The 22416-nt window shown below is 46.9% G+C and overlaps 1 protein-coding gene across 3 annotated transcripts; it reads right to left on the bottom strand.

The window, feature by feature from the left end:
* Positions 1–389: 389 nt before the first annotated feature.
* LOC135914691 (uncharacterized) lies at positions 390–22231 on the bottom strand. 3 transcript variants are annotated; one of them, XM_065447641.1, is made up of 18 exons: positions 20762–22230; positions 20620–20687; positions 20342–20541; positions 14433–14599; positions 12389–12586; positions 12248–12304; positions 10218–11061; positions 6950–10146; positions 6673–6872; positions 6392–6596; positions 6113–6318; positions 5838–6039; positions 5561–5760; positions 5288–5452; positions 5009–5210; positions 4728–4931; positions 4449–4650; positions 390–4370 (listed from the first exon to the last, which is right to left on the bottom strand). In XM_065447641.1, exons 8-12 carry the CDS (start codon positions 7044–7046, stop codon positions 5872–5874), a joined length of 876 nt encoding a protein of 291 aa, XP_065303713.1. In that variant the 5' UTR covers positions 7047–10146; positions 10218–11061; positions 12248–12304; positions 12389–12586; positions 14433–14599; positions 20342–20541; positions 20620–20687; positions 20762–22230; the 3' UTR covers positions 390–4370; positions 4449–4650; positions 4728–4931; positions 5009–5210; positions 5288–5452; positions 5561–5760; positions 5838–5871. The 3 variants fall into 3 exon arrangements, with proteins under 3 accessions (XP_065303713.1, XP_065303711.1, XP_065303712.1); XM_065447639.2 differs by lacking the exons at positions 5838–6039; positions 6113–6318; positions 6392–6596 and having other exon boundaries at positions 5561–5725; positions 20762–22231; XM_065447640.2 differs by lacking the exons at positions 5838–6039; positions 6113–6318; positions 6392–6596 and having other exon boundaries at positions 5561–5725; positions 21321–22231.
* Positions 22232–22416: the final 185 nt, after the last annotated feature.

Below are 22416 nucleotides of genomic sequence, written 5' to 3'. Positions count from 1 at the left end.
TTGACCTGAGCAGCGGAAGACCAGAGCCACTTTGCTACTACGACGGGTTAGCTGCTTCGGACTGTTATAGTGACACGGGTTTTGCCGTCCATTAAAGAAATACGCATAACAAACGTTTCGATCTCTATCACTTACGCCAGATTTGCTTTTTTTTTTATTCCGGATATTAACGTCCGAAAACGCCAGCATTCTGCCTTTGCTAGCAACGCAACGGAAAGGTGCAGAACGAAGAGAGTTCATAGAAAGCCAGTCTTCCTATACTCTGAATGGCTCCCAGTGATGCTTCCATTCAGTCGGTGTCGCTTGACCAGTTGCAGACAGCGGATGTGCCATTACGGTTGGCTGGTATGGCAGAGTCTTTTCACTACATGGAGTTAGTGAGACGGGCAACAAGAAGAAGAAGTTTTATTTTGACAGATGATTTGGGCAAGGTGCAGTTTAATGCAATGCATACTCAGTACAATCAGTGCAAAACACGACTAAACGGAATTAAAAGCGATTTAATGCTACACGACTGGACTTAATCCCAGATGCTGCAAACAGCAGCATATATACAGTGCATGACATACATTTATGCATTTGTACAGGAATACATGTCAAATACATACCGAAATTTACATAGCACAGATAATTTCTCAGCTTCCCAATACTTTGCCATATAACAATGTACACCGACAACAGTTTTCTTAGATCAATAAACCGAAAATAACAGCATAAGTCAATGTGCAGTAACAGACTTATTTGCATACATTAAAGCTCAAATAGCTGCAAGCTGCAAAACTTGTCTGAAATGAGTAAGCGTAGTAGAGCACCTTCGTTGGGAGATGAAAAAAAAAAACGATTCCGGCATGTTTTCAGTAAACGAGAAAGCGCGCAAGTATTCGAACTTTCCCAGTTGGATGCGAAACGCACAGAAGGGACTAAAACATTTTTAGACAACGATTTATATGTACCGCGTCGCATCTACCAATATCATGACCTCAATGTGCAGTTATTTCGTGCATCGCTGTCGTATTGCGAACTATTGAGCGCTGTGTGGGTTTCTTGTTTTTTCTCTGCGTCCACGTGCCAGTTTTTTTTTTTATTGAAATGAATATTATGAGAGGTTGGCGCCTTTATGGTGGCACCGGCTACTCCTTGTCACTTGGCAAAGGAAACAAATTTGCGTAAAAAGGGAGAATAGCGACACGAAATATGGCACTCAGTAGAACACTAGATGAATGAAAAATATACATGCCAACAGTACATGAGTCGCAAAGTTCTGTGCACAAGTTCAGTCCACGTATGCATATATAGTCAGATATTTAGAACAGCCATAACACACAACACATGTAATGCACTGCAAGTACAGAACATAATTATACATATTGCATAAAAGTTGCGATCGCCACAAACCAATTAGGAATCACGAACAACGTTTATGTTACTCATTTAGCGCATTCGGATCATCTGATACCTAATATTTTCCCAAAATGTTGGTCTCCTCTAAAAACTTCAGAGCAAGAAGCGCTCTTTCTTGAAGGCCCGCAGTTGGCCATGGGCCAAGTACTTTTTTTTTTTAGAGTGAATGGTCTTCTGTCTAATAACAAATTTGCTTGCAGTATCCTTTGTGGATTGTATTTAGTGCACTCGAGGAGAAGATGATGCACATCTTCGTCTGCATGGCCACAAGAACACTGGACTAGAGACGTTTTATCCTGTACAAGAAGCGTTTAGTGAATGCAGTACCAAGACGCAGGCGGTGTACCAATGTTTCAAATTTTCTGTTCTCTTAGATTTTCCGGCATTGTTAAGTTTATACATGGGTCTATAAAGTATAACTCAGTTTTTAGTTTGCTGATCAAACCAGGTAGTTTTGCTGAGGCGACAAGAAATCCGTCTCAGGAGCAGACGGACTTCACTACGCAATAGAGGAAGATTGGTTGTCTCCGCGTTATTGTGCACCCGATTCACAACTGCGTCCGCTGCAGTATTACCAGGAATACTGCAGTGCCCAGGTATCCACTGGAATGCAATTACGTGGTTCATTGCGCTTGCTTTTGTAAGTTCTTTGAGTGTCTCATACAATAGCAAACAGAGCAATAAGAAAAATTCTTTGAACACGTGCCAGTTGTGTTACACACAGAAAAAAGAAAGCCTCCAATGACACATACCAACAAAAATTATGAGGTTTTACGTGCGAAAACCACGATCTGATGATGCATGCCGCAGTGGGACACTCTGGTAATTTGGACCACGGGGGGTGCTGAACGTGCACCCAAATTAAGTAAACGGGTGTTTTCGCATTTCGCCCCGATAGAAATGCGGCCGCCATGGCCGGGATTTGATAACGTAACCTCGTGCTTAGCAGCCCAACACTATAGCCCCAAAGCAACCACGGCGGATGCATACGAAGTCCAAATCGCCACACTGGTCGTATCGTAAACCGATTGCGAGTATTGCGGCGCAATTGCAGGACTGTCGTCTAACTGAAGACGAAAAATAGAAGTACACCTTCTACAGTAAGGCTCCACTACGCTGTGTGGATGTTAGGTTAAAAAAATGCATTCGACTGAGCACAACCGCGCATGCGTGGTTGCTCGACTTTCATTACAGCGTATGAAACCAGCGAGAAAAAAGGCAGAGCAATGCGGCATACGTAACCATTTACCACGGACAGTGCTCATTTTATATTTGGTCATCGAGCAACGCAGAGTTAAGGTTATTACAGGTTGAGAACAATGGAATTCGTAATAAATCAAGTGTGATTTCTTATATCGAAATTAGGACAACAGTGGTAGCATGTGCAAATTCAATCACTATTCATCACTATCAATCAATCAAATTCAATCACTATTCATCCCGTTTTCTAATCAAGATTTCTTTGAGCGTGCTCGTGACTTCTCTAGACGTTTACACACGACTTCGCATAAGCGTAGTACATGTAGCCCCTTCGAAGTAGCTGTTTGACAATGGCTCACGCGGTGCACATTAATCACGAGATTACACAAGTGTGCGTAATCTGATCAAGTCAGCAGGCAACGACGTCACAGGAGCGTGAAGGGCGCCATGGCGCTTCAGTATTCTTACCTATCTTGCAGAGTACGCGATAGTTGTGGACACGAATATCAAACTACGGCACTGTGTAAACGGTGAACAAGCGACGACAGCGGGTAGCACTGTCTGATAAACGACAGGTAATACATAAGTTGGACCATGTAGATCCATAAGAGCATTTGACGAGTCAAGGACACCGGAAACTAGAAACAGCGAGCCCGGTGACCTTTGCCACCAACCAGTCTTAAAGATGGACGTCATTATCATCATGAGCAAATCGGGAAATCTTTGTTGGCGAGAATAACTACCCTCCCCTTTCCCATTCACTGACATTGTGTCCTTTTGTAGTGGCATGTTAATCTTTTCGAGCCAGTGATGAGCAACGGGGAAGAACCGAGAATGTGTCAAGACCGTTTCTGGCACGAGAAAGGCGCCTGAACAATACCGCTGAATGCTGAAACGACCATAGAGATCAACCGATGGCCAAAGTCAAGGAAACCAGCGGTTCGACCAATCCAAAAGCGCATGTCCATAGACGATAGTAAACCATCAAACCAGGAACCTCTCAACAGGAATGAACCGGGAAAAGTGAAGCAACTGTGACGCTGGAAACGCTACCAACATAAAGAATTCGAAGTGCGCCAGCTAGCAGCGGAGCCCATATCATACGCTGTCGATCGAAGAAAAAGGGAGCATTGAATAGGTTACGCGCACACGCACACGCACACGCGCACACGCACACGCACACGCACACGCACACGCACACACGCACACGCACACGCACACGCACACGCACACGCACACACGCACACGCACGTGTTAATATAAAAGTGCACAACGTCAATGAATGTCCATTACTCTCGCCACCAAAAATTTACCGATCGGGTCATGAAAACATTGACATCCCTTATTAAGGACCGAGTGGTGTCCACGTAACCAGACCTTTTTACTGTTCTGCTTCGTATTACCCCGATTCCTAGAAGCGCCGTCCATTCGCAGAGCAACGTACCCCTCTTCCAAAGCAGAAAAGCTTGCTACGCTAAACTTAAATATGCCTGTCCAAAAAGGCAACACCGAAGTGTAGGAGCACATCCGATGCTGATGGGACGGTGACGACACGCAGTCCTTCAGAGCAGGAACACGCCGTCCACACAGTGCAGGACACAGCCATGAGACGTGCGACGCGTTCACGAGTATGAGGAATCTTGAATAGAGGACACGGCAGGACGACCGAGCTGAAGGTGGTTGCTCGTGAGGCAAGGTCAGGGATGTTCTTGTAAATGAGCGTCTGGGACATTTCTCTTGTGCCGCAAGCTACAGCAAACACTGGGAACCTGAAACGATACAAGCCCAGTTTGTTGGTCATGCAAAAACACGCAGGTGCAGTACAGTCGTGTGTACGCGATATTTACCAGAATTAAGTGCAAGGACGCCACGCTAAGTCCAGTCTTACAGCAAGACGCCGTCCGCGAGAAAACGTGGAAGCAAAAGCAGTCGCTCATGGAATGGGTGATGCTGGGTGCCCGAAGTAATCTCTTTTGGAGTGCAGAAAGGAGACTCGATGTGCAGGAGCCTGCTAGGTACCGACCGCAGTCGAAAACGGGAGTGCAGAACCTGTAACGACACAGTGCGTATTTGTTAAACAGTGGAGGACACAGCCGCAATACGAGTCCCGTTTAAACGACACTTACCAGTAGTATAGTGCAGGGCGAGGAGACAAGTTCAGTCTACCAGCAGGACGCCACTGGCGAGGGAATGTAGAAGCAGTAGTGGTCGCTCCTGGAACAGCTGATGCTCGTGGCCGAAGTAACCTTTTGGAGCGCAGACCGTAGAGTAGTGCAGGGGGGCACGCTGGGTACGCTTAAGCACCGCAGTTGGAAACAGGATTGCAGAACCTGTAACGACACAGTGCGTATTTGTTAAACAGTGGAGGACACAGCCGTAATACGAGTCCCGTTTAAACAACACTTACCAGTAGTAGTGCAGGGCGAGGAGACAAGTCCAGTCTCCCAGCAGGACGCCACTAGCGAGGCAATGTAGAAGCAACAGTGGTCGCTCCTGGAACAGGTGATGCTCATGGCCGAAGTAGCCTTTTGGAGAGCAGTCCGTAGAGCAGTGCACGGGGGCACGCTGGATACGCATGAAGACCGCAGTTGGAAACAGGATTGCAGAACCTGTAACGACACAGTGCGTATTTGTTAAACAGTGGGGCACACAGCCGTAATACGAGTTCCGTTTAAACGACACTTACCAGTAGTAGTGCAGGGCGAGGAGACAAATCTAGTCTACCAGCAGGACGCCACTGGCGAGGGAATGTAGAAGCAGTAGTGGTCGCTCCTGGAACAGGTGATGCTCGTGGTCGAAGTAGCCTTTTGCAGCGCAGACCGTAGAGTAGTGCAGGGGCACGCTGGATACGCTTGAAGACCGCAGTTGGAAACAGGATTTTAGAACCCGTAACGACACAGTGCGTATTAAACAGTGGAGGACACAGCCGCAATGCGAGTCCCGTTTAAACGACACTTACCAGTAGTAGTGCAGGGCGAGGAGACAAGTCCAGTCTACCAGCAGGACGCCACTGGCGAGGCAATGTAGAAGCAGTAGTGGTCGCTCCTGGAACAGCTGATGCTCGTGGCCGAAGTAACCTTTTGGAGCGCAGACCGTAGAGTAGTGCAGGGGCACGCTGGATACGCTTGAAGACCGCAGTTGGAAACAGGATTTTAGAACCTGTAACGACACAGTGCGTATTTGTTAAACAGTGGAGGACACAGCCGTAATAAGAGTCCCGTTTAAACGACACTTACAAGTAGTAGTGCAGGGCGAGGAGACAAATCCAGTCTACCAGCAGGACGCCACTGGCGAGGGAATGTAGAAGCAGTAGTGGTCGCTCCTGGAACAGGTGATGCTCGTGGTCGAAGTAGCCTTTTGGAGAGCAGTCCGTAGAGCAGTGCACGGGGGCACGCTGGATACGCTTGAAGACCGCAGTTGGAAACAGGATTTTAGAACCTGTAACGACACAGTGCGTATTAAACAGTGGAGGACACAGCCGTAATGCGAGTCCCGTTTAAACGACACTTACCAGTAGTAGTGCAGGGCGAGGAGACAAGTCCAGTGTACCAGCAGGACGCACGCCACTGGCGAGGGAATGTAGAAGCAGTAGTGGTCGCTCCTGGAACAGGTGATGCTCGTGGTCGAAGTAGCCTTTTGGAGAGCAGTCCGTAGAGCAGTGCACGGGGGCACGCTGGATACGCTTGAAGACCGCAGTTGGAAACAGGATTTTAGAACCTGTAACGACACAGTGCGTATTAAACAGTGGAGGACACAGCCGTAATGCGAGTCCCGTTTAAACGACACTTACCTGTAGTAGTGCAGGGCGAGGAGACAAGTCCAGTGTCCAGCAGGACGCACGCCACTGGCGAGGGAATGTAGAAGCAGTAGTGGTCGCTCCTGGAACAGGTGATGCTCGTGGCCGAAGTAACCTTTTGAAGCGCGGACCGTAGAGTAGTGCAGGGGGGCACGCTGGGTACGCTTAAGGACCGCAGTTGGAAACAGGATTGCAGAACCTGTAACGACACAGTGCGTATTTGTAAACAGTGGAGGACACAGCCGTAATACGAGTCCCGTTTAAACGACACTTACCAGTAGTAGTGCAGGGCGAGGAGACAAGTCCAGTCTACCAGCAGGACGCCACTGGCGAGGCAATGTAGAAGCAGTAGTGGTCGCTCCTGGAACAGCTGATGCTCGTGGCCGAAGTAACCTTTTGGAGCGCAGACCGTAGAGTAGTGCAGGGGCACGCTGGATACGCTTGAAGACCGCAGTTGGAAACAGGATTTTAGAACCTGTAACGACACAGTGCGTATTTGTTAAACAATGGAGGACACAGCCGTAATACGAGTCCCGTTTAAACGACACTTACCAGTAGTAGTGTAGGTGAGGAGGAAAGCCCAGTAGAAAGACGAAACGAAGATACAATGGAAAATAGAAAATGCCCGACTGGATCGTGCCTGACCCATGTGGTGTAGAAGTGCGAAACGCGAAACTCGCCATGGTTCTTGACGCCGCAGAAACTGACGACTTGCATTTTGAACTTTTTGATGGCGGAATATACTGGCTTAGTTCCTCAGAAAGTAACGATGCATGAAGTGGACTATGTAGTCACAAGGACTTGTACGTTCAGAAGGATGGAGAGAGCAAGTTAACGTGGAAATCAACTAAATAGCAATCAGAAGACGATCTCGAAGGCACATTCAAATTCAGTAAATAGATAAAAATACGGCTGTTCAATGCGGGATCGCTCATGCTTGGAATGAAAGAACGAGCCTGCCCGGTATAACCTGAACAATAACTAGCATATCGCGCCATCAAGCAATTCGAAAAGACTGACTAGCAAGAAGTAAGCATAGTATTTGACGCCTCGCGGTTAAGATCAGGAATGTTCTGAATTATCTTCAGACAGGAGAAAATTTGAATGCCGATGTACCAACACTTAAGGAATTTTCGAAGGAAGTCTTGCAATGACAGCAAACAAATAAGTTTGCGTTGATGAAGTTATGGTTGGAACATCATAAGAAACCAGGCAGAAGGCGTGTACATAGAAGCAAGAAAAAAATACGCCGAGCTGCAATGATAATTTGCAAAGGGACACCAAACAGTGAAGAAATAAGAATTTAAATGCGCATCAAGGTGCCGTTCTTGGGTGGTCAAGCCAGATCGGTATTCTAGGAATGAACTGGGAAACGGCCGACTCGAGTGAAATGCTCACGAAGGGAAGAGTACTTCAAGCCAGGAAAAAAATATTCGGTTGGCTGGAATTTCTAACTTCCTGCACTGTAACAGCTAATATCGGTATTCAATGACGGGAAAAACCGGAATCTTGGGACAACCTTCTCCCAGACGAACATAAATGATCTATGGATAAATATACCGAGCAACATAAAGGACCAGATGCCTCAAGAACGCATCGACAAGAAAACGGAACGTAAGCACCAACACTTATCGGATGCAAGCCCTGAGGTGTATTCAAGTGCAGCATTCATGGTACTGTTATATCAGAGCGGAGATACTGCTGGTCCTGGCAAAGAACAGTAGCTCTAATGAACACCGTCGTCAGTCTCGCAAATTAGAACTTGCGAGCAACAGTAAAGTATCGGATCACTTGTGCAATCGTGCTGCATTGGAGAAAGAAAATGTATAAAGCACCCGTTGAACACACAAGAAAAAGAATTGCTCAGTAGAAGAATGAGGATACGTGAATAGTAGTGAAAAATCGAGCAGGTATAACCAGGAGTCACCGTAGAAAAGAAGTCGCAGTAACAATTTTGTAGAAGGGATCCCAGTTGCTACAGGCCAAATAGCCGATACAAAATGCCGGATAATAATGAAAGGAAAGGAGATGATTCTCGTAAGGTATACGTCGAAAAGGATCTCGAGACGAGGCATTGAAGTTGACGAGTTAGGCAGTTACTTGAATATTTGGAGAGTAACAACGTGAATGTTTCGTTCCGTGAATAATATTAAAGGGCAATTTCAACGGTCCACTAAAAGCAGAAGTAATAAATATTGCCGACACCTGCTTCATTTGGCTAGAACGAAGTGTGTATATTGAAAAAAGTGCAGAAATTCAGCAAGCAAGCGAATGTGCAGACAGTAGGTGAATACCCGATATATTAAGACCAAATGAGACTTCGAGGGCGCTTTCGGTAGGGCCCGTATCACAAGACGAGCAGCACCTGATCACATGTAAATGTGAAGAAATTCGTTGATTATTAGTGCGACGCCTATATGGACCAACTTCACGGTGGAGTACGCGCTACACTGGCGCATATACGTGAAAGAAATAATACGACAGTGCGTTATGTGGCTAAGATACCATTCCAGATCGTCGTAAGAGGATGCACTTCCTGTTGAGGATAGAGTAACGAAGACCACATTGTCGGAAATAGCTGGTTTACGTTTCAACGGTGGACTGGGAGCAACTACAAAAAAAGTAAGGAGACATAGCCAAACTTTGTGTAGCAACTTTCGCAAGTGCCATGACAAGAGGTGTACACTGCGAAACTATTTGAGACGCTTCACATCGGTTTTCTACAGTATATTCGGCGTTTCTTAGCTCGAACATAAATGTGCTCAGCAACAATGCAAGACTTTCAGGAGAACGAATAAGGGATTGAATGCGGTCACAGCAACATGAAGTCGATAAACAACTGAACAATTTATGACCTATCACCAAGTGGAAATTTCCTCCACAAAACACCGTGTGGGGGCGGTTTCTGTGAAAGGCTCATTCGTAGTTTTCAAGTCTACTGCGGAAAGCGATCGGTGGATGTGTACTGCATAATGGAGAACTATATACCCGAGTATACGAAGTAGGTGGCATCATTAAGAAACAATCGTTCACACAAGTTCACGATGGACCTGGTGAACCTGTTCCTGTAACTTCTGCGGACCCGACGAGTGCAACCAGACAATTGGGAGGAAACATTAAAGAATAGGACGGCAACCTTCGACAAAAGACTACGTAGTGTTACAAAAGCATTGGGAAAAATATGGCGCTCTGACTAGACGAAATAAATTACGGATAAGGAAATTAAATCGGCTAAGAAATATAACCAGGAACGGAAGAAATTCCACGTCGTTGTACTCCGAGAGCGACATACAAAAGCCTTTCGGAAACATTGTGGCGAAGTTTTCCGAAGCACAAACCTAACCTCGAAGGTCTGCATAGTAAATACAACTGACAGCAAATTTCATCGTAAGCCCACAAAGTATGTGTACTTGCGGTACCGGCAAGGTGTAGCAACAGGATTAAGAAAAGGATCACTGAGAGACCACGAACCATAGCCGTCAGAGGAAAACACGGCTTCATTCACAAGCCGACGTTCGGAACCTTAAATGCCACATGACTTACACACCACACGAGAAAACATCCGTAGTACCATAGGAGTGTATATACATGGTACTTGTCAGAAGTGCAGCGAGTTGAACGAATCTCCATCTCCCAGCTGAAAGCCACCGGCGAGAAAAATAGACGTAACACGGCCGGAGACTAGATGTGCAGAACCGCCCGCCGGTTATGCTTGTGGATAGCCGCAATGGAAAGCAGACGGTAGGAACCTGAAATCAGGCAGGGCAAGTTACACTCGAGAGCACAGCCATACTACGATTCTACTATTCACGGTACTTGCCAGTAGTAGTGCCGGGCGAGGAACAAAGTGTAGTCCACCAGCAACACTTCCCCGCCGAGGGAATGCAAGAGAGTTAAGACGGTCGGTGACAGCACGAGTGGTGATCAAGGTCATCGTCTGCGACGCAAGGAGGAAAGTAAACAACCAGAAAAGAACAGCTGGAACCGCAAAGAAATGGACCACTCACCGTAGCTGCTGCACGGCCGGGCTCCGCTCCAGACCGTACGCGACTTAAGGTCGCCGCAATAGCTAAAAGCTGGCGAGGCAATTTCTGAATGGCGTTTGCTTCCGTGATTCCACATTTCGCTCGATAGCACTGACGCGCCCGGGCTACCCTGTCACGAAATAGTGGGGTCGGGTCGCAAGGCCATTCAGAAGGGTCCATGTCCCTGACGCACTCGTAGAGGACGGCTATCAGCTGTAGCCTGCGCAGTGCCAGCTAAAACCTGAAGCTATACGCCGCCACCCCGCAACACGTGGCCCGTCCTCTTCGATTCCGGCACGGAGAAGACCCGTGTGGCCGCAAGCCATGCCCACGAAACCTCAGGCTTACAGCTAAGCAATTTTTTTATGTAGCTATACGATCGTAGTGACCGCTAGCTAGTGCAACTGAACAAACATTTAACTTCCCTAAGGCGTGCGCCACCCTCGCCAGCTAGACCATCTAGAATATGCACAAAGACCACCTGATGAGCGTTTCGGACGCTCGATGCGAAGCTCGCAGAGACGACGCTCGCCGTGACAAGGGATTGCTGCGCAGGTCCTGGGGTTAGTGGCCACACTCAGACTTGGATGTCCAAACGGCCACAGCCGTGGAAGGGATTGTTGCTCAGAAGCATCTGATCTGGAACGTAGGCAAGAAAATACTTGGAATTTTGAGAAAAAACCAGTGCTGCCAAATTGTCACGTGTAATTTTGCCACATATGCGGGCGAAAATTTTCCACACGCCAGGACCAAATTTATTCAGAAAAGCATCTATACGCTGTGAGGAAGTCGCTTGCTGAGAACCTGTGGCCAAATTCACTGGAGCTGACTCAACTAAAACCCATTCGACAAGGAAACGCTAAACAAGCACGATGGAGTCTAAGATATGTGCGTCTGAATGGCCGGCAGTTAAAAAAAAGGGGGGGGGGAGGAGTTTCGAACCTAAGTACAGCGCCTTGATAAAATGCCTTTCACACCTCGGACATCGAGTTGTAGTGAGCTATTCACGCGTCCAAGCAATATATATCAATCAAGAAAGCTATCTGTAAATAAGAAGCTACACTTCACGCTCCTCATCGGCATGTTTGAAGCGTCATACTTGGCTTAGAAAATAAAAATTACACGATGTTCAGTTGGTTATACATGGCCACGTTTTGTCTGAACACATGATGACCCAAAACGTATGAAACTGGTGGTCATAACTGCGTAGTGGAGCAATTCAGCGCCTTAACGAACGCTCTAACCTGCTTTGCTGAAACCGCTTCCAAAATTTAGTCTTACTCGCACCGGAGACTCAATAAAAAGTGGCCGAGCTCGCTTACGTGAGCCTTTGGTAATGCGCGTCATTGTAACTTGCAGTCGGCTGCAGAAAGAGCAACCGAAGCTGGCCACCCGTAAGATGACATTAGAAATGTCGCAAAATAGCGTCCGTGTAATAATGCAGGCATGCCTCATGGACTTAAGTTGTCTCCTAAGATAAACAACTACTATTGTCCATATTTGTACACTACAATTTTTATGCTTGTAGCGCAGCTCAGAAAGAGCAAAAAGGGAGGTGGAAGGGGTAAGAAAGGGAACGGAGAATAGAGTGAACGTTCCCTTTCATTACCCCTTCCATCTTTTTTGCCCTTTTTGAGCTGCGCTACAAGCCTAAAAAGTCATGACATACCAACTCGCCCAAACTGCCACGCCTTTGTACACTGCAGCACAATTACGCGAAAAAATAACTTCTGACGTCAAACAAATTTAACACGTTTTTCATTGCCAGAATAACATTTCCCTCGAGATCTCGGACAAATTGTCCACAATACGTAAAATTGCCCACCTTTTGGCAAAACTGCCTCGGACGTCCTCCTCGCTCACCGCCATCCAAAACGGTCATCTGCAAAACGAAAACAGCAGCGTGCTTATTGTTGACCACTCGAAGACAGAGCCAAAGTACAAGAGGTCAGTACGCGATACTAACCAGTAGTGGCGGGCGAGGAGCAAGGTTCGGACTGCCAGCAGGACGCCATGGGTGAGGGATGGTAATTAAACACGGTCGGCCAGAGTACGAGTGGTGCTCTAGGCTATCTCCCGAAAGAGACGTTGGGAGGATGGCAAACGGGGAGCAGCCCACTGGTTAACTTATCATGGACCTCAATGGAACGCAGACTTCGGGATCCTGAAAAGACAGTTTCCGCACTGAGCATTTTCACTAGAACATCCGAAAGAGTTTTGCACGAAAAAAAAAAAAAGATTTCTCGGTTTCTTGAAAAAGCATGAAAGTGATCTCGCGACACCGGTGGAGTTTTGAACGGGACATGTTAACTGAGCTACGAATGTTGCAAAGGAAGCAATAATAAAACTTGCAACGGTAGTTGAATGCAGCATGAATATTTCTGTACCTAAGATGGGCCTTTGATGAAGTCAAATACTAAGCGCTTTTCAGGGAGTTTTCTTACAGAATTAGTGGGTGGGGGCTTAATTAGAAACTGTCTACAAAATAGTAGCAATGGATTTCATGGGTGCATATATCTCCAAGCTAATGTCAATGGCTAAAGGTGTATCACAAGGGTATTTTACGGCAGCTTTTATTTTTGCTTTATAAGTAAATATCGTTACTATTCCACCAATAGAAAAAAAGGTTTTGTACGCGGATGACATGAATTGTTTCGTCTAGCGCCGACTTGACGGATAAAATCAAACCAGTGGTTAAGGGAGTTGTCAAAGTTGCCAGATGTGAACGAGCTTCAATTGAATGGAAGCACATAAAGCAAAGCAACGTGACCATTTTTTTAAGGTTTCGAAGCATGTGAGTAAACCCTTAAGGTCTAGCGACATTGATCATATAGAGCGGACAAACAGTATAATATTGGATGCTTTTCATCACTACCTTCGAATGACCACGTTGGCAATTTAAACGTGAAGCGATCTGGTAGAATAGGTGCTTTGGGAAGGACGAGACCAAATGCCACTTAAATGCAGGTCAAGCCCATCTTCAATACGGTCACAGATGCAGTATGTATTGCCATGTGGGGCACAACTTCTATTACTAAAATTAAAAGGCGAACGACGAAATAAAGCATTTCCTTTCGCTTTAAATTGCCGAAAAACTGACTACTAGGGATTCCCGAGATGGTTATAAATTGCTATTCGCAATCTAACCACGCACGTGCATACTGACGACATTAATGCTGAGGTTAGGAGATGTAAAACCAAGGACAAATTACGGCAGACAGCCTTGACCTCTTGAACCCCGCTGTCGGGAATGGTTGTAATATTGAAACTGAAATTCAGCAAGCCAAGTCCTAGAGACATTTCAGCAAGCTACCAATCATTTTTTCCCGTACGCTTAGGTAGTACAAAGTTTTTTTTTCTCTTTGCTTTTTAGATGCCAGGTTTTTCTGGGCTATCCAAGTTTACGCAACAAACGGTTAGTAGGGTTTTCTTCGCCTAAAAAAATGTTTTGTATTGCCTTAACATTGTTAGAGAATTGTTCTTTCATGTTTACTCGCTAACGATGCATACTTTCTTCGTACTCCTTTCTTTTTTGCTAATTCCCTGTATCCTCCTCCCACGCGATACTCCTTCGGGAGCCTGTGAGGTAACTGAATCAATAAATAAGTAAGTAATGGCCGACAGAACGTTAAGCTTTGTTTAGTGTTGTGATGTGTTTAATTACTACATAGTAAATGCATTTCATGCTTGCTTATGAAATGGTAGCCCAGATAAGTGAATTTTGATGGAGTGCATAAAAATTTACGTTTATTTTTATTTTGGTGACAATGATATGTTAGCGCTTTTGCTCGAATGCAAAATATTGAGGACAGGGACTTAGCTACCGACAAGCACTTGTATTCCCTGGTTTTCCTCATTCTATTTCCTTCGTCGTACACTTGTCCAAGCGATCAAACAACTTTATGTAACGAAAGGGAAGGCGAATCTAAAACGAACTGAAGCAACAAGGCTCATTTTTCGACCACTCGAGGACACAGCCGTAGTACGAGTGGTCTGCGCATGGTACTTGCCCGTAGCAAAGCAGGGCGACGAGCAATCTCGTCTGCCAGCGAGACCGCACCGGCGAAGGGGAACGGTCGGTCAGGGTACGAGCGGTGCTCTAGGCCATCTCCTGAGGGGGACGTTGGGAGGATGGCAAACGTGGAGCAGCGCACTGGATATCCATCTTACACGTGGGCTGCAATCGAAAGCACAGGTCAAGATTCCGGAACAATAAGGAAAGGATGCAGTAAGGCTAAGTGCTGGGGCGAGTTGCTGCATACCGAACGAGGAATTAAACCAGTTAAACAGGCGCATACACACCAAAGCAGAGCATAGGACTGTGCTCTTTTTTCTATCAAGCGACTCAACTAGCATCGTCCTGTGCACTTATTTGCACTGTGTATGCATCTTGACGGCTGGTTTAGTTGCTTGTTCAATAAGGCATGGACATTGCATTGCTACCAGCACTCACCTCGTAATTGCCAAGTTCTACGTTCTGCAGCTAATGTTTATTTTATTTATTTATACATACTGAAGCCCCTTTATGGGGCTATTGCAGGAGTGGGTTAGACAAAAATAAGTCATACAAAAAACAAGTAAACAACAACATATTAAAAATTCACAAGAATAAGGCAGATGACACAAATGAAACTCAAAATAACAGCAATACTAAGAGTCAGTACAAAAACGAGGATGAATCAATACACTGTAACAGCAAGAAAATACATAAAATCAGGTGTGGTTAATTTTTAAAAGGAAATCGTTTAATGACAGTGACCTAATGGTTCCGGGAATTAAGTTCCGAAATTCAATAGTACGTGGGAAAAAGCTGTACCTAAATTTATTAGGTCGAGCAAAGTAAGGCTTAATATTAAGGTTATGGTGACTCCTACTTGACCGAGGAATGTCTGAAGGAATATATATGGGATGTGAGATACGGTAAGAAAAATTGACGATGCCATGCAGAAACTTCAATGACTGAATGTGACGGCATATATGGATAAAGGGGTTAGGTTCAAAGAAGGCACGAGAGGGTGAAAAATAGTGATCATAGCGACGATATATGAACCGAATAGATTTTCGTTGTATGCGCTCAATGGAGTTAATGTCGCACTGCTTATGAGGGTTCCAGACAGGAGAAGCATAATCTAGGATTGGGCGAATTAAAGTTTTATACATTCGTAACATAGTTTCCTTTGGCGAATTGTTAAAATTGCGCCTCAAATACCCGAGCTTCCGGAGTGCTTTAGTGCAAATGAAATTAATGTGTTTTGATCAGGACATGTTAGTGGTAAATATGACGCCAAGATACTTGTATTCTGAGACCCTGTGCAAGGATAAGTCGTTGAAAGTGTAATTGGTCAATGAAGGAGAGGCACTATTAGAAAATGACATCACAGTTTTAGTAAAATTTATTTTCATTTGCCAAATGTTGCACCAAGTACAGAAGCTGACAAATGAGGAATTTAGTGCGAGATGATCTTCTGGTGTGTTAATCACGCGATACAAAACACAGTCGCCCGCATAAAGGCGTGTGTGTGAAGTGACGTTTCGAGGTAAGTCATTAATGTATAGCAGAAATAGTAAAGGACCAAGAGCCGACCCTTGGGGTACACCAGATGACACGTCAACAGAAGAAGAATTAGTTGAATTATAACATACGAATTGTGACCGATGAGAAAGGAAAAGGAAAGATGAGAAAGGATGTTCGCGCCGGATGTGCTGGTGCCTGTGGAACAAGCGGTGCGGTTCGATGCGAATTTGGCTGCGCAGGAGCACATCGCCACATGCTGCTCCCTCCTACACCTTTTGTCGGATTAAGTGGTACGACTCTGAACGGCTACACGTGTGGACCGCCTCTGCATATATCGACATAGCGCAACCATACCTGCGAATTTGAAAACTTCGCACCGTCAACGCCGCGGTGACCCGGAATGGCAGCGCGACCTGCACTCGGGTCTCAAATGAACCCTTAGCCCAAAATGGGTAAACGTTGTGGTACGTGTGTTAGCGCGAGCAATACCTTTTTAGCGCTGGCTCCCCACGACCATTCTTTGTGATCGACACGGTTCTGTACTTCAGCTGACTTCTTATGCGAGGGTATACATTGAAACCAACCCAGGACTAGACCTTAAGCAGATAGCTAAGGAACTCAAGGAAACGGCTGTCGATATTAAGGACATTAAGGAAAAGAGACTGGTTGAATAAGAGAAATGCATTAACGATTTTGCAAGAAAATTTAATGCTTGCGAAATCTAGGTTATTAGTATGAATGGAATGATTGAAACAAAATAATGGACCATCTAGAAAATGTCAGTAGGTTGTCAAATTTTATCGCTTGTGGCACAAGGAGTCTATGGCAAACGAGTACGCAAGTAGAAGATCCCGTTGCTACGAGGTTTATTGACAGCGGGAAGCCAAGTTACGTGGAATCGTGCGCAGAACAGCCGAGCCATTCCCGACAGACGCAAGCGCGAATTGCAGCGCCGAACCTTCCATCATCTCTGCAGTAAAGAGGCAAGAGTGACACACGAGCTCTCTTCGGCTTACACAATCGGGACATGCTCGGTCAGGAAGCGGTCACTACTGAACGCATCCACGGTTAATGCAAGGTAAAAGACGAAAGGCAAAACAAACCGTGCTATACGTAAGCTCCCGAATTCTCTAAGGATATTTCAATGAGGTTACAAATTGAAAAATACGGATATGGTTTATCGAGGAAGACGGCAGGAAAAGCACGAAAACACGGAAGCTTGGGACGGGACTAATGAATCCGTAAGAGAAACGAGAAAGCGTCGCTCGCGTTTGACAACCTATGCAACAGATACACTAAGAGGACATATGCCATGAGATTTCTCTGGTGGGAGCATGACGATACGAGGAAAAGCTGCGGAATGAAGTACGAACCTGCCGCATGACGAGTAACTTCCGGTAAAAGCCTGAGCCCGTTTTTTGTAGCAGCTACAATCAAGCACCATTTGAAACAAGTGGCCGAGCAATCTGGAGATGCAAGAACCAGCACAGAAAGATTTACGTGGATGATGTAATCCTACGGGCCGAAACGTTTTAAGGTGCTGTCAAGTGGTACAAAACGGCAAACAACTGATCAAAGAGGCGGCGATGAACTTCAGAAAATGGACACCTAAGGAACAGATGCTAAGTAAAATAGATGAAAACAGAAGGGGCGACGATCACGCAGAGATTCGATTGGAAGGATACACAATGCTACTTGCCATTTTATGGAAGTATTCAAAAGACGTGCCATCCTTTCCTGTGGACAAGTGTGCATCCTTACCAGCAACAGCGTACTTAACCAAAAAAAAACCACGCTACACAAGCAGCAGGAAAGATTTGATGCGCTTGGTTTGCCATCCCCTTTTACGATACGCGCAGAGAGGCTTTCAAAAAATTAAAGAGGGGACGATCGCGTGAGATGAGCCACTCCTTAAAGAAGGCGACAAGTGGAGGGACCTGATGTCTAAAAAAGAAGCTGCTAGTTCTAGTTCTCCGATACTACGCAATCAAAGATCAAATTGAACAAGCATAGACGCTGTTATGTCGACGCGAGTGCAACAGCATGCGAAGCGGCAGTACACTTGGCAGTCGTGCAAACCGATGGAAGTCAAGCGTACCGACAGCGAAAAGCGACGTAGCTCCAATCAGAAAGCCAGGTTTAGCAAGACTTGAGCTAATGGCAGCGGTGATAGCATCATGACTAGGCGTCGACATCAGAAGTCACTTCACCGCAAGAATTGAAGAAGCAGCCTGCTTGATCGGCTTAATGATAGTACTTCATTGTATCAGATGGACAAGCAAAATGGGTACATTTGTTAATATAGTCGCAGAAGAGTAAACACCACAAACGAGCGAGTCGTTCATTCAAGGTTCAAACAATCTGGCCGATCTACACACACGTGGTATAAGCGCAAAGACGTTGACGGACTCGAAAAATAGGGTGGCATGGACCCGAATGAGTTACATCCGTGGAGCCGGAAAGAGCAAGCGTGATTCACACGAATGTACTATCAGCGTCAAATGAAAGTTGAACAGCGGAGCGCGTGGCCCAAGCATAAGTGAAGATATAGTGCGCGCACACCCAGTTTGGCCACACTGCGCGATCCCCCAGTAGTGAGATAATTGCGCTTCTGTTCTGGTTATTACATTTGAAAGGGAGAAAATAAAAATTAAGCTAAAATATTGCAGTTTAGGGCGAGTCTTATCGCACAGATCGCCGCAAGTGCTGTCGGCGAGAACAGCGGTGCGCGTGGTGCAGTTTGCACCGTCATCACAAGGTAGATTCGCCCGTGAGGCGCTGGCGATGACGGTGCAAACTGCACCACGTCCTACAGGCGGCAAATTCGTCCTACAGGCGGCATCTAAGAGTAACAGCATGGGTATTCAGGTTCATAGACAACGCAAGATGACAAAGGCCGTTTACAGGAAAAGAGATTTGCAGAGACATATTGGATACGACGAAAGTACTCAGGCAGCCAAGTGGCAATGCTGATTCAAGCGCTAAATTGTTTAAAATAAATGGACAAGTCTATCGATAAAACAAAGGATTCGCAAGACAGAAAGGACGTTTGCACTACAGCCAAGAATCAAAGCTGGCACGTCATCGTATTTCCAAAGGACGGGTATTTCATGGAACCGCCAATACGTCACGTTCATCAAATATTGCACGGCGGATTTCAAGGAATGCTAGCGCAACTGCGCGTTAAGTTATGAATATTGCAAGGTCGCCAAGCTGTAAAAAGTGTTTTAAATAAATGCATAATCTGCAAGAGGCGTAACAAGACCGGCCAATTAACTGCTGCCTCCCCTCCCGGCCGACAGAGCCAACAAACCGGGGTCATTGCAAGTCGCAGGAGCTGACTTCACCGGAACACTTCATGCGAAAAACAAATACGACATTGTGGAACAATATGTAGTAATTTTCACCTGGGCGGTAGCGAGAGGAGTACACTTGGAGATGACCAATGACATGTCGATATCCAGTTTTTTTTTCAAGCTTTTCGGCAATTCACCGCACGACGGGGTATACCTGCCGTAATTTGTTCGTACAACGCCAGTACCTTAACTAAGGCCGAGAAGGAAATGCTTGAAGCTGTTGGGCACGAATGAGCGAAGGATTACTGCAGTATACATCAATGGAAAATAGCTGAGTGCGCCCCGTGGAGGTGTGGGGGGATTTTTCGAGTGCCTCACACGAAGCCTGAAGTCATCGATGCGAAAAATAATCTCAAGAAGCACAACTACTGGGGAGCAGCCACGCACAATTGTAGCAGAAGTTGAAGGAGCGCTCAACAATTGACCGTTAACATACGTGCATGGCTAACCTAATGAGCCCATGCCACTGATACCTGCCAACATAGGCGGACACGAACAGCTTCAAAGTGGACAAACAAGGCCATACAACGGAGACGAAGAAACACGGCGAAGCAGATGCGAACTCGGAAAAGCTTGGTTGATGAGATGGCATCGCGAATATCTCAAGTAAATAGGTGCTACTGTCGTGTACGCTAGGCAACACCACACTAACTCGGCGCTAGAGTGCATACGACGTGAAAAATCGCCACCAATTGCCGTCAATTAACGCAAACAGTACAGAAAGCTTCGCTTACATGGATTCGAACAGCGCGTGGGAGCCGCGTATTTTTTATGCGCTATGGCGTTCAGTATCACCTACGACATGCGAGCAACTGGCAAAGCGACCGCACGTTGCAGCTCCTACTAAGGGCGTTTGTGCCTGAAGTAGTCCCACCTGCTGTGCTCCGAGTCAAGAGCGGCAGTTTTGGGAAAAGCACTAACAACCATATTAATAACAATGAATAATAATAATAATAATAATAATAATAATAATAATAATAATAATAATAATAATAATAATAATAATAGGACACAGCGACAGTACGAATCGTGTTTAAGCGATATTTACCAGTAGTAGCAAACGAAGTCCCCCGTAGCAGAAGGACGCCATTGACGTGGAAATGCAAAGGAGCCAAGGCGGTCAGCCACGGTAAGAGGTGCTCAAGGCCATCTCCTGTGGGGGACGTTGGGAGGATGGCAAACGTGGAGCAGCACACTGGATATCCTTCCGACTCGTGGTCCGCAATCTGGAAAGCTGACCTCGGGATCCTGAAACGACAACGAGGTTTTTTTAAGCACTCGAGAACACAGATGTAGTACTGCTATTCATCTGTACGCGGTATTTACCCGGTGCAGGGCCACAAGGCCACACCGACGAGGGAACACTGTAGGCCGTACGCGGTACGAGTGATGCTCTGGAAAATAGCGAGGACAGTAAGCCCACATCGAAAAACGAACAGCAACAGCGGCAACGAAACAGGCCGCTTACTGTAGCTGCTGCCCGGCCCAGCTCCGACGAAAACAGCAGGCCACGTCCGGCGTCGAGGTGCTGCGTAGAGCGGGTTAGTGCCTAATAGCTGGCGAGGTTGTGTCCGAAGGCCGTTTGCTTCCGTCATTCCACATTTCGCTCGATAGCACGCGCACTCACGCGCGCGGGCTACCTACGTCACGAAATAGTGGGGTCGGGTCGCAAGGCCGTTCGGATGGGTCCATGTCCCTGACGCAGTCGTAAGAGGACGGCTATCAGCTGTTGCCTGCGTAGTGTTAGCTAACCCTCTGTGCCAGCTAATACCTGAAGCTATACACTGCCACCCCGCAACACGTGGCCCGTCCTCTTCGATTCCGGCACGGAGAAGACCCGTGTGGCCGCAAGCCATGCCCACGAAACCTCGGGCTTACAGCTAAGCAACAAAACTAACTTCGCGTTATTTTGCCATGCATCTCAGTGAGAGCTAGCTGGTGCAACTGAACAAACAGTTAACTTCTCTAAGGCATGCGCCACCCTCGCCAGCTAGACCATCTAGAAAAAATGCACAAAGTGCACACACAGGCCTTTTGAGCGTTTAGGACGCTCGATGCGAAGCTCGTAGAGACGACGCTCGCCGCGACGAGGGGTTGCCGCGCAGGTCCTGGGGTCAGTGGCCACGCTCAGAGTTCATCCACAGTTCAATAGTCCAGGCGCCGTCGGGGGGTGGGAACGCGCACAAACGAAAGAAGGAGTACTCGGCAGGAACGACTTGCGGCTTATACGCTGCGCTGGCTCGACCGGAGTGTCGTTCGCGTAACGTAGTTATGCCGGCTGGCGGTCACTTACACTCCGGGAGCTCGAAAGCCGGGCCAGGAATTTCCGAGGCGGCAGGCGGGTCGGGCTACAAGTCTCTCGAGGCGTGCCTCACGTTTTGCAGGCCCGGGGCTTCAAGCCAGTGCTTCCAGAGTCGGCCGAAGGCGGGAAGGTGCGCAGCATGCAACTTTGACAAGCGCTGCCACTGTTAGCGCGTAATTAAGACCAGCAGAGGCTCGAGGTACGGTGCGACGCAGAAGGCAGCCGAGACGAGGCACGCCGAAGTGGACAGAAAAGGCAAAATGGCGACCCAAGCCATCGGATGCTCTCTATATGGCCACGACGACCGCGATGCCTTGCTCTTCGGCGCAGGCGTTGATACGTCCGGTCAATTTTCTTTCTTGTCTCATTGGTCTAATGTCGAACTACGTCACCGGTTCGCTAGCCGCCGTGCCGCTGTTATCACCGTGATCGGCGCGAGGGTGATGGTAAAGACAAAGGAACAAAAAAAAAAAGTTAGAGGCTGCGTACAGTTGCCGAGCTCGGAATGTTCTAGAAGCTTCCACATGCTTCCACTGGGTTCTTGGACACGTAATGGCGTATACGCGTTGTCGCCGTAGTTTTAGCGATATTATAACCCGTCGACGGAGTCTTCGCGGTTCCGTCATAAATGCCGTGGCCGCCTTCGCATTCGCGTTGGGCTCCGGCAGCGAGCATGACTTGCAACTCGTGAGCGCGCGTCGTGACATGTTGCGCGTTGTCTGTACACGCAGTCGTCTGCTCCTGCCGCACCGTTTCTCCCCGAAAAATAAACATTGAAATTCTAGGCCTTCAATTGCTTGCCCGAACAACCCTATCTTATT

Source organism: Dermacentor albipictus, chromosome 4 (genome assembly GCF_038994185.2).
Source record: "Dermacentor albipictus isolate Rhodes 1998 colony chromosome 4, USDA_Dalb.pri_finalv2, whole genome shotgun sequence".
Taxonomy (NCBI): domain Eukaryota; kingdom Metazoa; phylum Arthropoda; class Arachnida; order Ixodida; family Ixodidae; genus Dermacentor; species Dermacentor albipictus.
Note: the sequence above shows the minus strand (reverse complement) of the source record. Positions and strands in the feature narration are given on the sequence as shown.